This window comes from Panthera onca, chromosome B2 (genome assembly GCF_046562875.1).
Source record: "Panthera onca isolate mPanOnc1 chromosome B2, mPanOnc1 haplotype 2, whole genome shotgun sequence".
In the NCBI taxonomy this organism is placed as follows: domain Eukaryota; kingdom Metazoa; phylum Chordata; class Mammalia; order Carnivora; family Felidae; genus Panthera; species Panthera onca.
The window spans coordinates 50,110,811-50,136,978 of NC_138343.1; the positions used below are offsets into that span (position 1 = coordinate 50,110,811).

General features: G+C 42.5%; 2 protein-coding genes across 5 annotated transcripts in view; both read right to left on the reverse strand.

The window, feature by feature from the left end:
- Positions 1–3,504: 3,504 nt before the first annotated feature.
- LOC132677570 (glutathione S-transferase A2-like) lies at positions 3,505–6,316 on the reverse strand. Its single transcript, XM_078447005.2, has 3 exons — positions 6,175–6,316; positions 4,643–4,774; positions 3,505–3,779 (listed from the first exon to the last, which is right to left on the reverse strand). Exons 1-3 carry the CDS (start codon positions 6,307–6,309, stop codon positions 3,654–3,656), a joined length of 393 nt encoding a protein of 130 aa, XP_078303131.2. The 5' UTR covers positions 6,310–6,316; the 3' UTR covers positions 3,505–3,653.
- A 661-nt stretch (positions 6,317–6,977) lies between these two features.
- The window catches only part of LOC132667192 (glutathione S-transferase A4-like), a 37,931-nt gene continuing 18,740 nt past the window's right edge, over positions 6,978–26,168 (reverse strand). Inside the window, exons 6-9 of one of the 4 annotated variants that reach the window (XM_078447003.1) lie at positions 24,808–24,939; positions 10,291–10,343; positions 8,788–8,807; positions 7,030–7,099 (exon numbers count right to left, since the gene is read on the reverse strand). In XM_078447003.1, coding sequence (XP_078303129.1) covers positions 10,302–10,343; positions 24,808–24,939 — 174 coding nt within the window. In that variant the 3' untranslated portion in view covers positions 7,030–7,099; positions 8,788–8,807; positions 10,291–10,301. Of the gene's footprint in view, positions 7,100–8,729; positions 8,808–10,290; positions 10,344–23,085; positions 23,611–24,807; positions 24,940–26,168 lie in introns of those variants that run through there. The other 3 variants (XM_060615736.2, XM_078447004.2, XM_060615734.2) reach the window with 3 other exon arrangements.

Sequence of the window (26,168 nt, forward strand, 5' to 3'; positions counted from 1 at the left end):
TGGGGGAAAAGTCACTCCCACAACGTTCAGGGCCTTGGCTTCTGTGACAGATTTGAAGGAAATGGCGAGTCATCTTCTTATGAAACAACTATTTAATATGTTCCTTTTCAAGGTTGGCAATTCAAAGATTAAACAATTTCTGACTGATTGGACTCTCTCTGCCAGTCAGTGAAGTATGGCTTTGGGAAGAAATTTACAGTGAGGTTTTCATGAATTGCATACTAGGACCAAGACAGATGAAAAACCTCTACCACGAGGCTAGCAGATCTCGGGAATGCCTTTTATATTGGGTTTTAAATAAAATACAGGGCACCCAATTGAATGTGAATTTCAGATACATAATACATTATCTTTTGGTACTGGCACAAAAATAGACATATAGATCCATGGAGCAGAATAGAGAGCCCCAGAAACAAACTCATCATTATATGGTCAGTTAATTTTCAAAAAAGGAGGCAAGAATATACAATAGGAAAAAGAGTCTCTTCAACAAATGGTGCTGGGAAAACTGGACAGCTACATGCAAAAGAATGAAATTGGACTACTTTCCAACACCATTACAGAAAAATTAACTCACAATCGATTAAAGATCTAAATGTGAGACGTGAACCAGGAAAATCCTAGAAGAGAACACAGGCAGTAGTTTCTCTGACATCAGCCTTAGCAACATTTTTCTAAATATGTCTCATAAGGCAAGGGCACAAAAGCAAAAATAAACTGTTGGGACTGAATCAAAATAAAAAGCTTTGCACAGAACAGAAACAATCAACAAAACAAAAAAGCAACTTCCTGAATGGGAGAAGATATTTGCAAATGATATACCTGCTGAGGGGTTAATATCCAAAATATCTAAAGAACTTATTTATACAACTCAACACCCAGAAAACAAATAATATAATTTAAAAATGGGCAGAAGATATCAACAGACATTTCTCCAAAGAAGACATCCAGATGGTCAAGAGACACATGAAAACCTGCTCAATGTCACTCATCGTCAGGGAAATACAAATCAAAACCACTATGAGATATCATCTCACTCCTGTGAGAATCGCTAAAATCAAAAACACAAGAAACAATGAGTGTTGGTGAGAATGTGGAGAAAAAGGAAGCCTTGTGGTTGGTGGGAATGCAAAATAGTGCTGCCCCTGTGAAAAACACTATAGAGTTTCCTCAAAAATTAAAATTATAATTACAGTATGAGCCAGAAATTCCACTGCTGGGTATTTACTCAAGGAACATGACAGCAATGAAAAAAAAAAAAAAAAAAATATATATATATATATATATATATATATATATATATGCACTCCAATGTTTATTGCAGCATTATTTAGAATAGCCAAGATATGGAAGCAACGCAAGTGTACCTGGACAGATAAATGGATAAAGAAGATGTGGTGTGGGGTGCCTGTGTGTCTCAGTTGATTGAGGGTCCAACTCTTGATTTGGACTCTGGTCATGATCCCAGGGTTGTGCGATCAAGCCCTGCATCAGGCTTCACACTGAGTTTGGCTCTCTAAAATAAAATAAATAATTAAAGCAAAGATGTTCTGTGTATATACACAAAAAAATATTACTCAATCATAAAAAGAATGAAATTTTGTCATTTGCAACAACACAAATTGACCTAGAGAGTATAAAGCTGAGTGAAATAAGTCAGTCAGAGAAAGACAAATACCATATGATTTCACTCATCTGTGGAATATAAGAAACAAAAGTAAAAAGAGAAACAAAAAAACAAAAAAAACCAGACTCTTAACTATAGAGAACACACAGATGGTGATCAGAGGGGAGGTCAGTGGGGGATTAAGAGTATGAGTAGTGTGATGAGCACTGAGTAATATATAAAATCTTTGAATCACTGTACTGTACACCTGAACCTAATATCAGTATGTTAATGATGCTAGAATTAAAAAAATTTTTAATTACAAAAATAAAAGCTTTCAAAAAATAAATACTCATTTAGTATAAGTATGCCCTTAATGTTGTTTGGAACATACTTAACACTAAAGAATTATTGTTTACTTGAAACTCACATTTAACTGGTATCCTGAATTTTTTCTGCTAAATCTAGAAATCCAGTTGGTATGCTTTTTTCTCACTGTCACACTCCAACCAGCCTTCCTAGCCTCTGGGCCTTTGCACTTACTATTTGTTCAGTTTGGAATACTCTACCTAAAGCTACTGTATTTATCCAATTATGTTCTTTCTAACAGTATTTTGACATTATATGTTTACTATCAGTTTCCTCCATGGACTACGAACTCTTGGAAAAGAGTCTTCATCTTGTTTTCAGTCAAGGCCCCATTGCCTGGCACAGCATCGGACACATATTGGCATGTAGAGCTCAATAAATAATATGCTGTTTTAAAATAATTAAATGGAAAATTTCTAGCAAATGCAAAAGTAGAAAGATCAGAATAATAAATCCCGATGGACTCATCCCCCTGCTTCAGCAACTGCCAACAATCTTTTTTCATCAACACCCTGTAATGGGTGGTATACCGGCCTCCTAAAAAGATAGGTCCGTGTCCAAATCTCTGGAACCTGTGAATGTGATCTTATTTGGAGAAGAGGTCTTTGCGGATGTCATTAAGTTAAGGAACTTGAGATGAGATCATCATGGATGATCTAAGTGGATCCTAAATCCAATAACACATGTCCTTATAACATAAGAAAAAATACAGATACACACAAGGTGAGGTGGTACAAAGATGGAGGCAGAGATGCAGACGATGTGGCCATGAGTCAAGAAAGGCAAGGAGTGCAAAAAGCCAACAGAAGCTGGAAGAGGCAGGGAAGGATTCTCCCCAGGAGCCGCTGGAGGAAGAGCAGCCCAGCCACCATCTTGACTCTAGACTTCTGGCCTCCCAAAGTGTGAGTTCTGTTGTTTTAAGCCTTCCCTCTGTAGTACTTTCTTAGAGCAACCATAAAAAACCACTGTATACTCCCATCTACTGCCCCCCAATATCATGGGAGTATTGTGAAGAAAACCCTAGACAGTGTATCACTCCATCTATCAAACATTTAGTACATTATCTCTAAAATGTAAACAGTTTTGGGGTGCCTGGGTGGTTCAGTCAGTTAAGCATCTAACTTCGGTTCTGGTCATGATCTCATAGTCTGCAGTCCATGGGTTCCAGTCCCACATTGGGGTCTGTGCTGATAACTCAGACCCTGGAGCCTGCTTTGGATCTTGTGTCTCCCTCTCTCTGCCCCTCCTCTGCTGGCATTCTGTCTCTCTCTCAAAAATAAATGAACACTAAAAAAAAATTTTTTTTAAAGAAATACAGCAAATACAAAGGAAAAAAAAGAGCATTTTTTGTGTTACTAAATATAGGCCACATGAAACTTTCTACTTCAATCTTTTGGACAAGGTATATGATAGCTGTTATGACAATTTTTTAATACATCAAAGAATCCATTAAATTTTTTTCTCCCTTTATTTATTTTTAAGTCCAAGAGATGTCCTAGGGGCTGATCATGATTTGATATTTGGTAAAAACAAAATAAATTGCTTTGCAAATCTTCATGTAGATGAAATTATATACTTTTGAAAACTTTACTAGCCTCACAATCATCAGGATCCACATCAGGTAACGCACGTCATTGTTGGAAGCCCCAGATGCAAGTGCTGGCCATCCATGCCCGCTTCATTTAATCCTGAAAATCTTCCTTGCTTTTTCTAAATCTTCCTCACTGATAGGAGGCTTCCTCTGGCTGCCAGGCTGCAGAAACTTCTTCACGGGAGGGAGATTGCTGATTCTGGTCTTCAGGGCCTGCAATACACAAGGGCACAGCCTCAGACGGAGCCAGGGCCAGCCCCATTCCTGGCACAAGCCAGAGACCCTCCTAGACAAGGACCAGCTGAGTGCCCTCCATCAGCACCAGTGTGAGGCTGGGAAATGCACAGCCAGTGAGACAGGAAGATGGGAGGAAGAAAAGACAGCTCGATCCCATTTTCCCCAAAGATGTCTTTCTTTCAGGTTCTATTCAGTTTCTATTCAGTTTCTTCTTCCCTACACGAAATCCTGTAGCTTCATTGCTTTTGTGCAATACAGGGAAGAGGATTGTGTCTGTCAGAATCCACACACATCAAGTCTCCAAGCAGACAATGAAAATGTAGGAAAATTGCCCTGGACGAGAGACAGAAAATATAGAAAGCTGAACCATGAGACTGGTCAAAACCAGGCATCCCACTGAGAGAGGGACCGAAGGAGGGAGACTCTGCCCAGGGAAACATGATGTCTGCCCTTAGGAGCAGGTGTGGAGGGAAGAAATCAGAAGGCAGGAAACCTCCTCAGACAGGCACAGGAAGGAAAGAGAAGGACACAGGTGGATAAGGGAAATCCCAGAGAAACCAAGGACAAATGCCACAAAGCAATGGGGATAGGGAGACTGATGCCGAGCCCTGGGTCCTTCTCATGGTAAAGACAAAGTGTTCTTCTTGGGGAAGCATCCACCTCAAATGTTCTGGGCATGACAAGATTCTCTGCATGCCTCGACCAGCACCCAGGAGGTAATTAATGCTGGACACGTGGGGACAGCCAAGTCCTGGGCAACGATGGGACCCGAATGTAAATGTTAGATTCTGGAGGGGGAGATGCGAGCCTTCCCTCCTGAAGGCTGTGAGAGAGATTACCTTCAGCAGAGGGAAGTTGGCCATAAGGCTGGGGTCAAGCTCTTCCACATAGTACAGAAGTTCAACCAGGTGAATGTCAGCCCTGCTCAGCCTGTTGCCAACAAGGTAGTCCTGTCCGTGGCTCTTTAACACCTGGCAGGTTTGAGGAATTACATCATGAGCACAGGCATGGTCAGGCTGGGTCCCTCTGCCCCTCCCCGCACTCTCCAACCCAACCTCCTCACCTCTGCTGCCTCACTGAGGGGGTGTTGGCTGCAGACCCTCTTTGCTGCGCTCTGACTCAGTGTGACAGCAGGTCTCTGCTGTTCTTTCCCTGCTCCTCAGCTGAAGCCCCAGCTACCGTTTCCCTGAAACATGTGCTCCTGTGTATCCCTTTCAACTATTCTGATGTATGCAACTTTTCCTAATAAAATGTTGGGGAAATTCACAAAATTTATTAAAACATCCCAATAATATGCAAATGATAACGTGAAGAGAAAACCCCACGGCATCACCAGCTTAAGGCACTTTGGGTAAATACCCTTTCACACTATGTACACATATAGAAACATGGATAATTGTTATGCAAAGAATATAAGACCACTTTAAATGCCATATGTTAACATATGTTTTTCATTTAACTTACCATAGGGCGCTTTGATTTCAAAGCGAGTGGGGGCAGGGGCAGAAAGAGAGGGAGAGAGAGAATCCCAAGCAGGCCCTGGGCTGTCAGCACAGGGCTCAGTCTCACCAACTGTGAGATCAGGACCTGGGCTGAAATCAAGAGTGGGATGCTTAACCAACTGAGTCACCCGGGTGCCCCAGCCCATAGTTTCCATTTAGCATGATTTCAGGTAGTTTGGATCTTGAAACATTCTCCTCTTACGTCCAAGGAGAAACATTAACTGAGATAAGCACTGTCTATAATGATGGAACCTTATTTCCTTAGTTTGCATGGCTGTCCTCTGAAGTGTGAGAGCCATGCCTTCGAGTAGGTCAATTCTTTTCTCCCTAACATCTCTCCATCTGTATCTTCCTCTTCATCACACTGCCCTCATCTCTGACTAGATACACCTCATCTGTCCACCCCTAAGACACTGCCACTTTCTCCCGAAGGGCAGCTGGTCTCATGTCTCCCTATCTCCCTACGCATGTTGCCACAGTATCTCCTGTTGCATTGCTCTCACTGTGGTCCTCTTGGATCCAAGCCCCTATGTGGTGCTCTGTCTGCAGGACCTACTCCAATGTCCAGTGTGGCTCTCAGAGCCTTCAGCAGCCCAGGCTCTAACTATGACCATGAAAGTCTGCCAAATAGAGAATTCTCAATTGGCTCCTGGTAAGTTGAAGTCTTGTTGGAAAATTAAAACTTGGGTATCACTGGTGCAATTCTTCCTCACAGTCAGTTTTTATGAAATGCCTTGAGAGTCAGGGTGCTGCGTCAGTATTCAGGAAGGCTCATTGGAAGTGAACGTAAAGGTTCAAGGAATGCCAGCCACTGTCTTTCTTTGTCCTCTATGTCCAGCACCCAAAGTGCTCAATGACTGTCCACTTACTTTTTCAAACACGGGGAGATAACGATCTGTTACTTTCTCTTTGATCTGGGCAATCTTGGCCTCTTTCTGATCAGGTGGACACAGAGGCAAAACGAGGATCATTTCATTCAAATCTGCCATACCTTCTATGTACATATCTGTCCTGAAAGACAAAATGACCGAATTGTCAAATGACTTCTGCCTTGTTTTTAGAGTTGAAAAACATATAAGAACGGGCATCAGGAGGTAGCAATGTATATCAGCTCCACTGGATTCAATTTTAATGTTTATTTATTTTTGGGAGAGAGAGAGAGAGAGAACAAGTGGAAGAGGGGCAGAGAGAGGTGGGAGAAAGGATCTGAAGCAGGCTCTGTGATGACAGCAGAGAGCCCAATGTGGGGCTTGATCATGACTGCGAGATCATGACCTGAGCTGAAGTCAGATTTTTAACCGACTGAGCCACCCAGGCACCCCTGGATTCATTTTTATATGCCAGTCATTCAGCTCTGATTTTTACTTGATTTGACCATTTCATCCTGGAATAAGCCATCAAGGTACATACACATGTCTAAAATTGTCATTACACTCATGACCAAATAGAGGGACAGAGTCACAGACAAATCAGTGAAATCCTGCAAATACCCATTAGGACCATACCTAGGGTCTATCACCTCTGCCATGGCTTATTCTGTGCACAAATGGAGTGTGACTCTATGTGGCTATGACCTGCCCCCTAAGTGATCTCCAGAGAGAGTCCCTGGAACAGCCATCTCAGTCATGTTCCCTTCCTCTCTCATCCTGTTACACCACACAGACCTGTTTATGTGCCCAACGTCAGCAGGTTTTCCAATTATTTCCCACAGCACATGGTTCCACACTCTGTCCATATGCAGTTGCCCAACTCTGGCCTTGTTTGCATTTCTCAAGTCTTCACCTAAAATATCCCCTGAAATGGTGAAATTCTTAATAGTTGAACCAGTGCATATTATAAGGGATCTCTTTTTCTTTTGTTTCAAACTGGCTTTTCTATCTTACTTATAAAAATACCGGTTCTGCTGAAATATATTCACATAATTGTCACCCTTTACAATGTATTTTTGTAGTTTTTAGTACATTATGAAACCATCAACACATTCTAATTCCAGAACATTTTTATCACCCCCAAAACAATTCTGTGCCCGTGACAGCCACGCGCCATAATCTCATCCCTCCAGCCCCAGGCAACCACTCAACTACTTTCTGTTTCTGTTGATTTAAACATCTGGACATTTAATACAATTGAAATCATGCAATATGTGGCCTTTTGTGTCTGGTTTCTTTCATATGGTATGTTTTCAAAGCTTATCCTTGTTGCAGCAGGCATCAGTAATTTATTTTCTTCGTGGTTAAATAATATTCCATTGTATGGATATTCCACCTTTTGCTCATCCATCCATCGCTGATGGACATTTTATTTATTTCACCTTTGTGACTACTAAGAACAGTGCTGCTATAAATGTTTGTGAACAAGTTCTTGTGTGAATATGTTTTTAAATTCCCCTGGGTGCATATGCAGCAGAATTGCTGAAATATGACAACTATGTGTAATTTTTGTGTACTTGCTGAGAGTCCTTTACAAGATTTAAATTTCAATCATGTGGTCCCATCACAACAGACAGGAGATTGCCCAGACAGCATATTGACTAAATCTGGCTGCTTCAGTCCTGTATCAAAGTGTTCAAAGTAACCGTGGCACCTTGAGGACCAGCCTCTGCTAACTTTTGTCAAATGGCCAGTTCATGTAACTGGCTGATAAGTTAGGGTCCTAGTCATTATAATTTCTGTAATTTCTGAAACTTGTAATTTCTTAATTTGTAATTTCTGAAACTTGAGAATCCAAAGGATCCTCCTTTGGATCCTTCCTTTCTCGAGCCTGATTCTCTAGACACTCAGACACTTGTCCCTTGTCTCTAGTTGTTGGCTATCTTCAGCTCCTAAGGCCTGAGTACATGAGTCATGTTGCACCATCCTCTTGGTTTCATAGTTCATCAGTTTTGGAAACCTCTGTCATTCTGCTGTACCTGTAGACACAACCCCTTATATAACCACACTCACTTGAGCCCACGCCAGGTTTACTATTTCCTCTCCCTGGTAGGTCTCTCCTGTGCTAGACCTCAGTTATACCACCAAGGCCTCTACTGCTGTTGGCCATAAAACCTGTAAGCACAGTCTTGTTCATTCAGGGAAGGAACTAGATTGTTCCTCTTAACTGTTGCTGAAAACCCAGAAAATGTACCAAACAGGGCTCTCTCTTTTATGTCTTTCCCTCAGAGGTCATATTTGGTGGCAATGTCGTTGAGAATAGCTCTGGTCTCTGGGGCGCCTGGGTGGCTCGGTCGGTTAAGCGTCCGACTTTGGCTCAGGTCACGATCTCATGGTCTGTGAGTTCAAGCCCCGTGTCGGGCTCTGTGCTGACGGCTCAGAGCCTGGAGCCTGTTTCAGATTCTGTGTCTCCCTCTCTCTCTGCCCCTCCCCTGTTCATGCTCTGTCTGTCTCAAAAATAAATAAATGTTAAAAAAAAAAATTAAAAAAAAAAAGAGAATAGCTCTGGTCTGTACCATCTTCATTCCATCGATTTCGACCATTGGCACTTACTGGAACTTACAGACTTCCATCTTTTGAAAAAAAGAAAAAAAAAAGCAGAGTTAAATGTTTTATGGATTATACTCTTTTTGGATGAAAAAAAAAAGTTTGTGGAAATGACTAGAGATTTTTTTAAAAATGACACTAAAATGACCTGCTAACACTTTAACAGAATGGCATTTTATTTTTAGGTTCCTAGAGTCCTTGTTTTTCCTCTCAGTCTTTTACTCTTTACCCTATTATTTCATTTATCTTTTGATTTCTCATCCAGGTCCATGAGAAGTCCCACACAATTTTGTGACAATTTATCTTCATGGAGACTTTAGGAAGATGTTGGAAGAGGGCTACAAGGCTGCCAACCAGATGTCATTTCAGATGGCAAGTTCCCAAGTTAAGTCTGCAACAGCACTCCAGCCCGTCCTAAAGGTTAACTTGCTTCGAGTGAATACACTCCTTCCTTGCTGACCTAAGTCCCTGGATCTGTGACAGACTGGCCACGGGCCTTGAGGAGTGAGGGATCAGACCTTTCCCAGGCTGCAGAAGCCAGTGGGTTTGTTTGAAGATGCCTTGGCTTTCTGATTAACACAGCAATTTTTTTTTTCAGCAAAATATTTTTCTTTTTTAGGTCATACAAATGATTTTACTAACCTCCCTTTGTGTATCTGTAGACCTTACCCTCCTCTGCAGAAAGAAGAGCACTCCTGCGTATTATGAAATAGGAACTAGACCCGCTCACACAACTCTGAGCAGTGAGATGACATTTGCAGCTGGCATCAAGTCTGTGCGTAATTGAGAAATGTTGCAGACCGCTGCATTCCCTTTACTGATTAACTACCCTGACCCCCCTGAAAAATTCCTTTGGAAGCCTTGGAGTCGGCTTTTGGACAAGAGTCTGCTTCTCCCCATGTGTCCAGCCTCCTGAATAAAGCTCATATTCCTTTCCAATCAAAACCCACCTCTTGAGTATTGGCCTTTTGAATGACAGGCTTGGAGCTCATAAACAAGGCTCATGGTGTTCATGGCACTTAAATGAGTTTTGAAAGAGAGTTCTATGGAGGGGTTCCTTTCCCTGATCTTCAAAATCTGCATTATTTGATTGGATATTAGCTTGCAATAACCCACCAGAGAAAAGAACTCACATAACTGCTGGCCTATTTCTACTCTTTTCATTCTACTGCGTGGGTTTGAGAGTCTTTGCGTGGGCAGGCTATGTGGGATCCTGAACTCAGCTCACTTGGGGGCAGAAAAGCTGAGAGTGCAAGGGGAGGGCATTCACAGGACATGGTGGGGGGGTGGGGGGGGGATAGTTCCTTTAGCAAACACTCAGAGTTCAAGCCCACCCAGCCTTGAGTGAGGTGGAAGATCTGCCCAAGGAGCCCCGCCCCTTACCTTGGAGCCACTCATCTTCCATTCCACCACCCCCAGCTCCCACCACACTCACAAGTAGGTGTTCAAACCCTAACTTATGACTTCTACCTGATCCCCTCATCCGAGGAATTAGATACCTGGTCTTACCATTCTTTAAGTTACCCAAGTCTTCTTGGAGTTTCTATAAATTTCTCTTTGGACTGGAAAGCAGAAACAGTAAACGAGTTCTTGTTATTTCATTCCATAACATTATAGAACTTTGAAACCTGAATGGCGCTGTCTGGTACATACTATGGAGAAGGTAAGATTTCTGAGTGTGGCCAGGAATGCAGAGGAGCATGATCATGGCCATTTGGAAATTTAGATTAGACCCATCAAGACAACAGCATGGGCTGCAGCACGTAACAGCTTATTCTTGTCGGTTCAATTGACCTCCACCCCCTTGGTGATGGGGTTGTCATTGGCAATGATTAGGTTGTGATTGGGAAGGGGGATGTCATTTTGGAGGGAAGGAACTGAGGAGTCCTTCTAGTTATGAGTTTAATATCTCAGAAAAGCCAGTCTCACCACATGAGACAGACAGGACATTGCGTGTGCCCCAGTGTGGGCTATGCCACTGGGAGCCATGACCAACTCAGATGTTGCCACCAGGGGCCTCTGCGGCCATTTATATCACTACATTCCATTTTATATTTAAAGAAAGAAAGAAAGAAAGAAAGAAAGAAAGAGAGAGAGAGAGAGAGAGAGAGAGAAGGAAAGAAAGAAAGAAAGAAAGAAAGAAAGAAAGAAAGAAAGAAAGAAAGAAACAGACAAAAGGATCACCTGGAGAACTTGTAGAAGCACAGATCCTGGGCCTCCTTGAGGCGAGATTCTCATTTAGTTGGCTCAGATGGAGTCCAGGAATTTGCACTTCTACCCAGCCTTTCCACCTCTGGGTATATACTCAAAAGAATTGAAAGCAGGGTCTTGAAGAACTACTTGTACACCCACGTTTATAGGAACAGTATTCACAACAGCCAACAGGTGGAAGCACCCAATGTTCACTCAGAGATGAATGGACAAACAAAATATTCTGTGCACACCCAATAGAATATCGTCTAGCCTCAAAAAAGAAGGAGATTCTGACACATGCTACAGCATGGATGAACCTTGAGGACATTATGCTAAATGAAAGAAGCCAGACACCAAAAAAGGCAGGTACTGTATGATTCCATTTACATGAGATGCCTAGGGTAGCCAAATTCAGAGAGACTGGTTGCTCAGGGTGGGGGAGAGGAGAATGGAGAGTTGTTTCACAGGTACAGAGGTTCAGTTTTGCAAGATTAAAAGGAGTTCTGGAGATGAAAGCTGGTGATGGTTACACAACAATGTGAATATGCTTAATGCCACTCAACTGTACACTCAGAAATCAGTAAGATAGTAAAGTTTATGTTATATGTATTTTGGCAATCAGTCAGTCAATCAATCAATAGCATTCTAAGAAGCTCCCTGATGGAAATGCTGCTGGCCAATGAACCCACACAGTGGAGCAACCTTACAAAGAGGACTCCACCAGCCATAAAAACATTGGCTCTGTATACAGATTAGCTCTTGGGGATATCAGCTTCCCTCTTTATCACTTGGTAACTTGGTGTTGCTCTCAATAGAGCAAATCTCTTAATCTCTCTGGGTCTTTGTTTTCACATCCATAAAATGGATGAGAGCCTGGACCAGGTGATCCCTGTTTCCTTTGGACTAGGTGAGTGCGTTCTTCGAATCTAAAAGTGCTTCCAGGAAAGAGCTCCAGTCAGCAGATGGAAAGACTGTGCAGTATATACAGTGTGGGTCTAGGACAGTCCAGACTTAGTCTACAGGGAAGAAACAAATTCTTTTTTTTTTTATTTTTTTTTTATTTTTTATTTATTTTTGGGACAGAGAGAGACAGAGCACGAACGGGGGAGGGGCAGAGAGAGAGGGAGACACAGAATCGGAAACAGGCTCCAGGCTCCGAGCCATCAGCCCAGAGCCTGACGCGGGGCTCGAACTCAGCCCAGAGCCTGACGCGGGGCTCGAACTCACGGACCGCGAGATCGTGACCTGGCTGAAGTCGGACGCTCAACCGACTGCGCCACCCAGGCGCCCCAAGAAACAAATTCTTTAGGAAAATTTGGTTCAGTCAGGTTCTGAAGGTTTTGGATCATGTTCAACACGCCTGGAATCTGACAGGTGGTCACTGGAATCTCTGATTTCAATGTTTGGTCATCTCCAGAAATGTAGAAGTTTAGTACAGAAGGAAAGCTACAAAAATGACCATGGAAGCCATCAAATTACCATGAAGGAGACTTTTATCCAACATTTTTAGAGACATATACTAAGGCAAAAGCAAACAATGGCCTCATTTGATCACTTTTTCCCATTATGTTTAAAATTCAACTTGTCTCCTCATATTACAACAGGAACAAAAATTCCAAATTCATTTCAATGAAGCGAGTGTTTATTTCAATACATCTTCCCTCTGCTACAGCCTTCTACTTTGAACACAAACCATTTGAAACTCATCAACAATCAAGTTGCGCCTCTGTTAAAGCCCAGATGGCTTTAGGTTAAGATTAACCATCAGATCTCTGCACACCAGGTCTGAAGCACTGTGAAGAGGGCCTCTGTCCCTCCTTAGAACATGCCTGGAATTACACAGAGGGTAAAAGTGGCCTACTGGCACAGAAGGAGTGTGTTGGTAATGATGAGCAATGCAAACCTACGGAGACAAATATCTGTGTGGACAAAAATACAGCCAGCTGAAAGCCAAAAACCACAACCAAAACCTTAAATGAGGAAAAGCAAGCAGATATAATTTTAATTTTGTTAATTTTAATTTAAAAAATTTTTTTTAATTTTTATCTTTTTTTAATTTTAATTTTAGTTAACATGCAGTTTTTTATTAGTCTCAGGTATACAAACAGAATTCAATAATTCCATATATTACCCAGTGCTCATAGCAGATGTAACTTTTAAATCCCACCTCCTCTTTCTTATTATTGTGAAATATTGTTTCCTTAACTGCGATGAGACCCCTACACTGCATGTGCAACAGTAATGATTGGGGCTAGGGCTTGCTGCTAATTTGACTTTAAAATCCAAGTGAACTTTCAGGGCACCTGGGTGGCTCAGTCGGTGAAGTATCTGACTCTTGATTTTGGCTCAGGCCATGATCTCACAGTTGGTCAGACTCTGTGCTCACAGCTGGAGCCTACCTGGGATTCTTTCTCATTCTCTCTCTGCCCCTCCCCTGACTCACTCTGTCTCTCTGTGAAAATAAATAAATAAACATTGAAAAAAAAAATCTTATTAAACTTTAGAGGCAACACACTTCATAAAATTGGTACTTCTTTACCTTTTTGATTATTCAGCCATATCAGATATACATACAGCTTGTTTAATAAACCTAGTAAAAATAACTATTGTTTGGATACAGCCATTTAGAAAAATTCAACTTCCCCTCTCACTGAGCTACCAACAGGCAAAGATCATTTGAACAGAATGTGCCTTCTTACTTCTGCTGACCTCTAGTGATGTCAACAGTAGTGCTTCAAGGAGCAAACAAAAGTGGAAATGCAAAGGGAGAAAAAGTACGAGGTGTTTGTGGAATGCATGGAATTTATAATACCCCAAACATGTTTTTGTTAGACATGCAATTTATACCACCAAAATGAGGGGTGCCTAGGTGGCTCAGTTGGTTAAGCGTCTGACTCTTGGTTTTGGCTCAGGTCATGATCTCACAGTTTGTGAGTTTGAGCCCGGTGTCTGGCTCTGGGCTGCCAGGGCAGAGCCTGCTTGGGATTCTCTGTCTCCCTCCCTCTCTCTCTGCCCCTCCCCCACTAGCGCTAAATAAACAAACAAACAAACAAAAAAATGATGAAAACTCATCCATTGGTGATGGTTAAATACTGTTTCCTCTCAAACAATAAGTTGCCACAGCTGCCCATACCAACCATATGATTACCACACTTTGCTTGTAAGCAACTTGAGTAAAGGATCTCATCCTAAATTTGCAACCTGGGAACTGCCACAATCAGAGCTGAATTCACGGCAGCCCAGTAATGGATGTCACATGAGGATGGCCCAGGTCTGCATGGAATTGTTCACATCTGATTCTCTGGAGTTGATACCGGAAAAGGGTAGAGACTCAAGGACAGGTGGGCCGTGCCTGCCAAGGCTCTGGTTATCAAGAGATAACTAAAGCCAACCAAGGACCAAGGACGCTGGGCAAGCAGATGCATTCTGTCCCAGAAACTCTCTCTGTGGAAACAGGCTTAGAAAGAAAACTTGCTTAGTCATGGGGTGGCACAGCCAGCCCCAGGTCTTTCTGATGCCAAAGTCAATGCTATTTTCACCATGTGCCTCTCACCCAGAGTGGAAAGAAGGAAGCAAACCATGATCTGGGGCTTGAAAACATGAGCCAAAGCCACCACCACTGGAAGCAATTGAGGGTCTGAAACCTAAAGCAGGCGGAGGAGGAGGTGGGAAACCATCAGAGCAGCCTAGTACTTTGACTCCTGCATAGTGTTGCCAGATAAAATACAGGACATATGTAACATTTGGAACATACTTATACCAAAAAACTATTCATTGCTTATCTGCAACACAAATGTAACTAGACATCTTGTATTTTTATTTGGTAAATTAGCAACCCTATTTCTGAATGCCTTTTGTATCTGGTTTGAGTTGGAGACAAGGCCTTGAGGTTGTTCTTATTAAGTAAATGTTTGATTAGACCCATGGTATAGACAGCAAGTAGGGGATGAAAGGAAATAGAACATTCTCACACCTGGGAAGGATAGCATTCTACATGTGGAGCCAAGACTGTGTTTGTTTGGAAAAACAAGTATTAGTACAAGGCCATGTCAAAAACTTTAGTGAGCAGGGGCGCCAACTGGGTGGCTCAGTTGGTTAAGCATCCAACTTCAGCTCAGGTCATGATCTCACAGCTCGTGAATTCGAGCCCTGCATCAGGCTCTGTGCTAACAGTTCAGAGCCTGCAGCCTGCTTCAGATTCCCTCCCTCTCTCTCTGCCCCTCCCCTGCTCGCACTCTGTCTTTCACTGTCTCTCAAAAATAAAAAAAAATTTAAAAAAAAACTTCAGTGGGCACACAGATCACCCAGGATCTGGTTAAAATCCAGATTCTCATTTAGTGGGTCTTGGGTAGGGCCCAAGACTCTGCATTTCTAACATGTTTCCAGGTGCTATCTATAGTGCTAGTCTGGTTCCATACTTTAAGTAGGAAGTGTAAACCATGTAAGCTGAACGAGGAGTTCAGACACAAGTGCCCTCTACAGATGGAGCCTTCCACACTAGGATGGGGGACACAGGCACTGGGGAACAGCCACTGAAGTGCCACCGGAATCTCTGCTTCAGACACAACAGTCTAGAGTATGTCTGTTATTTTCTGCTGCTGTTACAGTCCATCTGTGGGCTTAATTGTTTACTTTTGGCAAAAGACCTACAAGAACTGTTGACCTTGGAGGTTTTATCTCTTTTCTATCAATGGAAAGGTTTCTACAGTGGTTGGGCTGGCCTTGGGGTTTTGAGGGGTTATTTTTGTCAAAAGATGAGGAGGGTCTAATCTTTCCAAATCAAAGGAACTCCTTTCCCACAATCTCACTTTTCAAAGTTTCGTTGTTTTTGACATAGGGAGCGGCACCAATTGTGGGGCCAGACCCAGAGAGGCTGGTAAGAAGCCAGCTGTACCAGGACTGAGCCAGCATCTGGGAGCAGAGAGGTTTCCCCACCCAACATCAGCAATGATGATGCTACAGAGTGTAACTCTGTTCTGGATTCCAAGGCCTCCCACCTCATATTTGGCAAACTCAAAAACAGATATTGGCTTTGGGGTTATCAGAAAAATCTCTACTTCTCCTTTCTACGTTTGGAAAGAAGGAGAAAAACTGCAATGCATCAAGGGGCTGCTATGTGCAGGCATTGTGCCTAAATCTGTCACTGGATTCACACACATATAAACACACACACACACACACACACACACACACACACACACACATCCATGTCAAAGTAAGAGGCAGAAAGCAGCTGGTTTTTAATTTTTGTTGAATTCATTTCATTTGTGAGAATAAATATCTATCTTTAGAGTCTACAGATGGACACACTCTCCAAATCTTTTTGCTTTTGTTGATGTGGATGTCCTGATTAAACAGAAAATTTGATTTTGGAAATTGGTCAGGTAGGGTATAATCTTACATGAGAAAAAGACTTTGCAATTCCATTCCCTAGAAGAGACTGGGGCTGCCCGCCTATTCGAGGGGACCTGTCTCTGGAGGCATCATCCAATTCAATTTAACTCCAGCATCTCTTCTAGTACCTTGACTCTTGTTTGCTTCTTTCACACTTGACCAGATGCTTTATAACTATATAAAGCTGTTCTCTATGATGCCTTCTGGGAATAAGAAATACAACTAAATTATAGTTTTTAATTTGGCCACAAAGACCCAAAAGGAAAAACAATCAAATTAACTAGATTCTTGAATTCTTTTGCAGTTGTAAAGAGACAACAGGGGCCTTCAGACTTTGGGGAAATAGCAGCTACTTCTAGGTATGCATTACAGGCCTGTGAAGAGGTGATCCGTCTTTAAGTAGAACCTGAGAGTTCTCCACACACCCCTTTCCACTGGACTGGTTTCCCTGGTATGCACAGTCTAATAACAATGGCGGTTCTTCCTGCCCCTGCCCTTCCCCTGCTAGTGAGACTGACAATATAAGGTGTTTTTGAAGATTAAGTAACAGATAAAAACTGCCTTGCATGAAGCTAGACACAAGGAAGGCACTCAAAGACAGTAGCCATTATGATGACTGCATCAGTATAAATAGCAGAGGTTATGGGAAGAGAATTTAAAAGCACTGAGGAGAGAAAATAAAAAGTGGAGATGAGAGAGGAAAGTCAATTGCCTCCTCGAATGGCTGCTGTCTCAGGTAGTTAGAAATCTAGACAAGAAGCCAACCTCAGTCTACCAGGCAGGTCTTGGGGGATGCCACCAGGGAGAATGGGGCCACATACACCCACCACCCAGGATGCCCATAGTTAGGTAGCATCACTACCAGAAAAACAAAATAGAATTGCCTCTCTGGCCCCTTCTGGGGTCACTGGCCCGGTGGACCTGGCTTGTTAGAATGCTCTCACCAGAAGGCTTGTCTGAGCAAGGGTATCCCTGCAGGACTGGATTCCTTGATGGTATTAGAGGCCATGCAGGGAAACAAGATGAAGTAATCTCTCCCCAACCAGGGTCTGGATCTTTTTAAAGCCTTGTATTTTATAATCATTTACTCTCAACCCTGGAAAAGGAAGGCACCTTGGGCCTGGGATGGGCAGGCCTGGCTCTTCACACTAGTCCTGGTCCTGTCTCTGGGAACCTAGGTTCTCTGGCTTCTCAGGGCCTCAGTTTCCTCGCTGTACAATCTCAAATGATCCTATGTCTCCTAAAAAGTTGTCTAAAGGATTAAATCACATAATGAATGTAAAGCACATAGAAGAGAGCCTGGTCCATAGAAAATGCCCAGTAAATGTTACTTTTCACTCATGACAATTGTCTAAAGCAATCTCTGTGCTGTGTAGTTTCACTATGAAGGACCTTTGATCCCTGATATATCCATACCTGTTTCCTGATACCTGAAATTCCTCTTAGAAGGGACAAAGTTTTTACAATTAAGTACGAGGTAGAGCATACAAATTGTGCAGAGGGAGGTTACATAAAGCTGAGAACTAGTTGTGGAGGGGAAGAGTGTTGTGGCCAGAGAAGCCAGAAAGAACAGGATCCCAGCCTGCTTCTCAGACAAAGATGGCGGCGTCTTGTATGATCATGAGCCCAGGGTCTGTGTATCAGCTCTTCAGGTCCTAAAATACAGTCGTGTAAATGTGCCTCCATAGGTAATACAACAGGAGAAAACTTCCTTTCACGAAAAATACACAAGACAGCCTTTAAAAGAATGAAATTCTGACACATGGATGAACCTTGAAACCAAACACAAAAGGACAAATATCGTATGACTCCACTTATTTGAGGTACCTAGAGTAGGCAAATTCATGGAGACAGAAAATAGAACAGTGTTTAACAGGGGCTGGCCTGATGGGGCGGGGAGGGAGGGGGGATAGGAATTTATTATTTAATGGGTATACAGTTTCAGTTTGGCATGATGAAAATTTTCTTTTTTTTTTTAATTATTTTTATGTTTATTTATTCATTCTGAGAGAGAGAGAGAAAGAAAGAAGAAAGCACAAGCAGGGGAGGGGCACAGAGAAGGAGAGACAGAATCCCAAGCAGGTTCTGCACCGTCAGAGCAGACCCCGATGCAAGGCTCAAACTCATAAACTGTGAGATCAGGACCTGAGCTGAGATCAAGAGTCAGATGCTTAACCAACTGTGCCACCCAGGCTCCCCGGGATGATGAAAAATTTTAGATATGGATAATGGTGATGGTTATACAACTATGTAAACGTGCTTAGTGCCACTGAAATGTACACTTAAAAATGGTTAAAATGGTAAATTTTATGTTATGCATATTTTACCACAATAAAACACACACAGGAGACATATATACAAACCAGAGATACCTGTTACTTTACAAGAAGAAAATTATTGCCCGGAGGATCTGAAGGTTCCTGATAACTGGCCAACACACCCACACCCAGAGGGGGGAAAAGAAGTCTGTAAATGAAGCTCTGATGAAAGCATAACCCAAGGTAGGAAAGTGGGTTGATGTTGAGAGCCGGTTTGACTCATGACACTATGAACTCAGAATCCACCACCTGCACTCCCCAGGGCAATTTCCCAACCTTTCACAAACCAGTAGAGAGAAGAAATGGTGGTATTTGTAAGCCCTGGAGGTAAACTACCACATGGCTCCAGCAGCCCCAAGGACTGAGCTGATTAATTCCTGGCTTCCTGCAACCCATCCAGGACACATAGATTGGGAAGCTCTGTGCCCAGGGGGCCCAGAATAGTCATGTTCAAGTGTTGGAACAGTGTGTGAATTCATGTTCTATGCACACTGCTATATAAGACTGCTAAGTGAATTATAACTCACTTTTGCATTAAATCCTGTTTCCTTGAGGTTACACCTCAGCATCCTTAATTGACTTAGTGTCTGAGGTTTCCTCACAGGACCTTGACATTCTCTCTTTGCCCAGTGATGTCTGTACTACCTTACTTCATTCACTGTTGAGAGAAGGAGCTACTGACTCGGGTAGGACAGCCTCTCACTGAAAAGGGCAGGTCTGCTGGACCTTTCTGCAGGAAGAGACAGCCACAGGAAGATGACCCAGGATTATTACATTTGGCATTGGGGGTTCATGCCAGTTTTATCTTGGAGAAGCAAATGGGCTGTGACAGAAAGCAGATTAGGGATGGCCTGGCACTGGAATGGGGGCAGCCTTTGACTGGGACAAAGAAACTTTGTGGAATAGGAGCATTCTATGACTAGAGTGAGGTGATGTTTGCAAGATTATATACGCTAACTAAAACTCATTGAACATTTCATATACAGTATCCTCAGCACTGCTTCCTATTAAAATACAGAAATGTGACATTTGTAAGAACAAAAACAATGGACATTGAGCTGTAAATGTAAGATTTGCCTCCTTCACTGTTTGCTTTACTTCCATAAAAAGCTTTACAAAAATAATAACAAAGAAAGAAAGAAAGAAAGAAAGAAAGAAAGAAAGAAAGAATTGGTTGCCTGGGTGGCTCGGTTGAGCATCTGACTCTTGATTTTAGCTCAGGTCATGATCTCATGGTCATGGGATCGAGCCTCACTTTGGGCTCCATGATGAGGTTGGAGGCTCCTTAAGATTCTCTCTCTTCCCTCTGTCCCTCTCTCCCACTCATCCACTGTCTCTCTCTAAAATAAAAAAATTAAAAAAATCATCAAGTTCCAGTAGTGTTACAATCTGAAAGAAAGAAGCTTTATCCTTGCAAGGTTTTGGGGAGGGTCCAATAGATACTGGATGGAAAGGGCCATGGGAAAAAAACAAGAACCAGAAAGTACAATTTACTGACTCAGCATTGTAATGGCTACTGAGGGCAAGGCATGGGAACACTGTGTCCAAATCTGCCGTTCCTTAAGCAGTCAGGAAAGACTATCTCCTACCTCTCCTCAATCTCGCAAAATGAACACCAGGCTCCTGCCAGTCTATTTAAAAGACCATGGATCCATGGTCTGGGCTACAGTTCAGCCACTCATCAGCTTGTGATCTTAAATGAATTTGCCTCCTCTCTGTGGGTCTCATTTTTCCCATCTCTAAAGCTGGAAGGTAATTCCTACTGGTAGCACAACACAGTGGGAGCCTTGTGTATGGGGTAACAGACTTGCTGAACCTCACTTTCCCTCTCTGTAGACTGGGGAGATAGTAAACCTTTGTGGGTGTGTCTGCCCAGCATGTCTCCCCTCTCCTCCTTGCAATACCAGCCCACTCCTTTAAGGAACCTCCTTTGCCTCCTCCCTGTGGTTCCACTGTGGCTGCAGCATCGCCAGCCCCAGGGCCCACCTGGGATGAGGATGAGCCAATCACAGAACCTCGGAAGAACCTAAGACCAACACAGAGCAAAATATGGGCAATCCTGATGGTCTGAAAGTCTCTGGATTCATACTTGTTCTTTCAGATGTATGAGCTAATAAACCTCCTTCTTTGCTTAAAAACTACAACTACACCCTCTGACATGCCCCTGCCCCAAATGAAAAAATCCAAAAACCAAAAAAAAACCCCTTTCTCCCAATTTTACAAGCTAATGGAAACAACCATCTCTGGCTGTGTCTTTTTGCCCTCTGGACCTATTAGAGAAACTCATGCAGCAATCCCATGCTGCAAAGTCCAAGCTGGAGTCCAAAGGGAGGATTAATGATCAACATCCAGTTAGTAAGGGTCATTATGGGGTCACTGCCCAGGTTTTAATTCTTTGTATGCTGAGGTCTAAGCAAACAAAGCAAATAGGCTTTAACTGAAATAGGACAGATTCATAGTCACCAAGGAAAGAAATTCTCACCTTTCAGAGGGCTAACGTTTTGAAATGGGCAAAGAAAGATGGTTAGAGGGTCTTCATCCCAGAATATTTTGGAAGAGAAGACCAAGGACCTTTGAAGCCTTATACCTCCCTTTCTACAGGTATACTGAGCTGACTGTCTTCACTTGCCCATCTTTTTCTGTCCAAAGCTACGACTCCCTAGTGATGGAAGAGAAGTGGGGCCTTGAATGTTGCTGACTGCTATAGACTCTCTGAGGCTCACTTCCTTGGACACCCAGAGTTACCTCTACTAGTTTGGGTAGCTAGGCAGTTGGCCCAAAGAGAGCCCTATAGGGAAGGATGAAGAGATAAAGACTATTACAAGAAAGACAGCAACTTGTACGTATTATAATGAATCATTCTCTGGCACTGGTTGGATGTGTCTTTGTTAGTTGCCTTTAGGGTGTGCTCGGAGAATGTGGCGGGTTGGGGTCAGACCTAGGGTTTGTTTTCATAACCCAGGAAGTAGGACCCTGGGCAACACAGGCTTAAGGCTTTGGGAACTCAACCACATGGTGCTTGGTTATCAAGGGAGACATCAGGGCAGGGAGTGAGGACCCAGGAAGTGCTTGTTTTTAAGAACAATCCAGGGAGGGGAGGATTTTATTTTTCACTGTGTAAGCCTTCTAAACTATTTGAATTATTTACCAAGACCATGTGATTATAACAAAAAGAGATTGGCTTACCATTTTGAATCGTGAAAAAGTAAGTTCTTTTCCTTTCCTTACTTAATTTCTGTCAGGTCAGACTCTTGGCTTTGGCGGAGGTCAGAGGAAAAAGTCATCCCACAGAGAGAAGGGCAGAGTTTCCCTGTGAGAAGTCTTTTCTCCCACTCTGATTCATCATCTGGTAGTGACCATGGCCTTGCCAGAGTGGGGAATGAGACAGGGCAATTAGCTAAATGAGAATCCCCAGGTTGGGATTTGACTACGTTGGGAGGAGCTCAGGTCATACACAGGCTGGGCTGGGGGATGCTGAATGGTCTACGTGGTTATAACTCTGTTGACCAATCTGTCATCTGAGTTGGGGAGGTAAAATGGAGAGATGAGGTACAGTGTAGGGATGCCCTGTGGTGCCCTTCAGGTGGCATGAAGTCTGGTGAGCCATTAAGTCATTTCACAAGTAAGGACATGTACCTGGATACATACTCAGAAGCTGATCAAGTGTGTGGCTTGGGCAGGATGGCCCAGCAGCAGTTTAGAGCTGGTAGAGTCATGTACCTCAAAGCATTGACAGAAGCCCTGCTCCAGACCACAGACCACCCATTGGAAAGCACCACCGTGCCTGTAAGATCACCCTGGACAGCTGCTCCATCCCCCACCAAACAGGGTCCTGATGTGGAGCTGAGTTCCAAATTACCCAACTTGGGAATGCATTAGATACACTTAAAGCATGTTTATCAAGGACAGGGAATCTTTGGGTCAGTTTGTACAAATATTCATCGGTTACATCTTAATCTTAGTCTTACTTGGAATTGTTTTAGGAAAGCAAAACCCAGACTAAGGAGGCTCTGTTAGGGGGAATAGGGTTGTCTAATTGTCCAAGTTCTTTTTGGGGCCACAGAATGATGTTCCCTGGACATTCTCTGTCCCCCATCCTTCCTCTTAGGATTCACTAGCATCAGCCATCATGTCACTCCTGATTTGTCATTTGCCACTTTTTATCTAACCCAAGTACTCAGCGTCAGTGTGGGTGTTGGAGAGATCCTGGCCCCCAAATCTCTCTGTTCACTCTTCCAACAGTGGTCCTGATCTTGGTACAGACAGCGAGAACAGTGCCTTATGTAGGCTGCTGCCCTAAATACACACTGCCTCTTATTTAAAAAAAAAAAAACAACATTTTTTAACATTTATTTATTTTTTTAGAGACAGAGTATGAGCAGTAGAAGGGCAGAGAAAGAGGGAGTCACAGATTCAGAAGCAAGCTCTAGGCTCTGAGGTGTCAGCACAGAGCCTGATGCAGGGCTCGAACTCATGAACTACGAGATCATGACCTGAGCCGAAGTCGGATGCTCAACCAACTGAAACATCCAGGCGCCCCATACTGCCTCCTATTTATTTACACACAACACTGATTTCATAAAGGTTGTAACCATCATCCACAATCGACAAGCTTAAAAAAATTTCACACATCAGAATGGTTTCGTATTGCATTTAATCAGTGTTTCCTGTTCCTAGTAGTATGGTTTTGTTCTTTTCAGACACTTTACTCTTAGAATCTATAGTTTGCTTCAGTTTGCAGCAGCCCGTACTGATCCTGCGACTGGATCATGGCTGTTTGCCACTGTAAGACCTACTTTCATCAGAACTGCAGGATGCCCCTGACTACCTCCACATAGTGGCTATCTGGGGGCGGCTTCCTCGGACTCCCAGGCTGCAGGAACTTCTTAATTGTAGGGATGTTGCTGATTCTTGCTTTAAATGCCTGAAATGAGAACCAGTAAAATGAAAGCCTCGATAGCAGCCACAACCTTTAAGAAAATCATAACTTTGTCATGGGAGGAGAGTGCTTAGGCTGCCAGCTTATGGAGCTCAGTGTGTTGAATCTGAATTAATTCTTAAGGCCTGTTTGCTGGATGTTCCCAGGATGGTAATACAATTGCTAGTATGTTTAGCCTGAATAAACTGTTTTGTTAAACAATCATTCGGGTGCATGTGTGGCTCAGTCAGTGTGTCCGACTCTTGATTTCGGCTCAGGTCATGAACCCAGGGTCGTGAGATGGAGCCTCCATGTTGGGCCCCATGCTGGGCATGGAGCCTGCTTCAGATTCTCTCTGTCCCTCTCTCTCTCTGCCCCTCCCCCCCCCACACACTATCTCTCTCAAAAATTGAAAAAATAAAAAATCATTGTCTCAAAGAGGTTCATATTAAAAACTCTAAAAAATTCATACTCTTTGACCTACTGATTCCTGTTCTAGGAATTTCTTATAAGTGTGAGCAAAGAAATAACATAACGTATGAGCGAAGAAATAATGATAAGAATGTTAGCACAGTGAAAAGTCAGAAATAACCTATATTTCCAAGAACAGAAAACTGGTTATATAAACTATGGTACATCCCTACAAAGTATATAGTTCAGTAATTTAAAATGATATAATATATAAGAAGAAGAGGAAGACCCCTGTATTGACAGGGAAAGAGCTCTAGAATGTGCTGTTTAGTTTAAAGGGAAAAAAGGGGAGGGGCAAAAAAAGAAAGGGAGAGAGAGAATCCCAAGCATTAGCAGTTGGCAGCATGGAGCCCGATGTGAGGCTTGATCTCACGAACTGCAAAATCATGCTCTGAGCTGAAATCAAGAATCGGATGCCTGGGGCCCCTGCGTGGCTCAGTCAGTTAGGCCTCGGAGTTCAGGCCAGGTCATGATCTCACAGCTCATGAATTTCAACCCCGCATCAGGCTCTGTGCTGACAGGCCAGAGCCTAGAGCCTGCTTCCGATCCTGTGTCTCCCTCTCTCTCTGCCCCTCCCCTACTCATCCTCTGTCTCTCTCTCAAAAATACATAAACATTAAAAAAATTTTTTTTTAAGCAGTCTTCGTTTAAGATGACCTGGAGATACATTTTGTTTTAGTCTTTGTTTCTATTCACTTTTTCTTAGGCTTCATGTGGATATTAATACACTACCTTCAGTAGAGGGAAGTCAGAAAGAACAGAAGCATCGAGTTCTTCCACCATTAAAATAGCTTCCAACAGTTGTATGTCTGCCCAACTGAATTTGTTGCCAACGAGAAAATCCTCTCCGTGGTCATTCAAAATCTGCAGAAAGAAAGATGACAAAGAATATCATATAAAAGTAAAGATTATTTTGCCTGGCTAAACACTTATAAAAGCAGGGACTCTTTTGTAAAGATCATATGTACTAAAGAATCTTTTTCTTGATAATCTCCAAGAATGCTAGAAATGGTCAGATAAAACCAACTCTTAAACACTCTTAAACCTGCTGCAAATTGGCACAATATTGTTGGAAAATTGTCAGTGATTATCAAGTTATTTGGGGTAGTAAAGTGTTAGAACGGAGTTCTAATAAGCTTAGAGCTGGTTAAGTAAAACTGAACCCACTAGTATAGGGAGACACTAAGGTCATGATTAACTAGAATCTGGCTACTATCCCACAAGTAGAAATAAATCATCAATGGGATATCAGAAGCCCAAACCTGAGCCTTCTTACTATCCAATGAAAAGTGAATATAAAAATCCCTCAGGTGTAGCTTTGAGTGGCAGATGTACAAAATATGGGTTTATTCCATAGGTAAGGAACAAAGATAAATTCAGGCACCACATCTCTTCTTGTGATACATGAATAAAAATAAAGTATTAGTATGGATGAATAAAATGACTAGAATCAGTGAATTCTAGAGTATTCCAGCCATGGCAAACATAAAAACAGTTGATGGAATATATCAAATATGCCAAATATATGGAAAATGATTCCTGCAGAAGACAAGCTCACAGACACAAGTTACAAAGCACATGATTTGTACTTGAGATAACTCTTTTATAAGACAGAGGCAGCACACTGACAAAGAAGAATTTTGGGTCACAGAGCCAAATGTAAGAGTGGACTCTTAAAATTTTTTGTTTAATCTTTATTTATTTTTGAGAGAGAGAGAGTGCAAGGGAGGAACAGAGAGAGAGGGAAACCCAGAATGTGAAGCGGGCTTCAGGTTCTGAGCTGTCAACACAGAGCCCGATGCAGGGCTCGAACTCATGAACCATGAGATCATGACCTGAGCTAAAGTCAGATGTTCAACTGACTGAGCCACCTAGGTACCTCAAGAGTGGACTCTTTAAGGAGTTAAAAATGCTTAAAATGTTCAAGAGAAAATGGGTGAGGAAGGCATGTGGAAAAAAAAAAAAGAGCATATGGGTTTGAAAAAGAAATAAATATTATTAAATGAAAAATATAAATGGTATAAAAATATTCAATAGAGAAATTGAAAAAAATAAGTAATTTGGCATAAAGATCTGAGGAAACCCACAGAAAT

Excerpts from the sequence above, each read along its gene's own strand:
- LOC132677570 (XM_078447005.2), bottom strand. The coding sequence starts at position 6,309 with ATGTACATAGAAGGTATGGCAGATTTGAATGAAATGATCCTCGTTTTG. Across the intron at positions 4,775-6,174 it reads ATCTCCCCGTGTTTGAAAAA|GTGTTAAAGAGCCACGGACA; the intron begins GTAAGTGGACAG and ends CAAACCTGCCAG. Across the intron at positions 3,780-4,642 it reads CCAACTTCCCTCTGCTGAAG|GCCCTGAAGACCAGAATCAG; the intron begins GTAATCTCTCTC and ends TGTGTATTGCAG.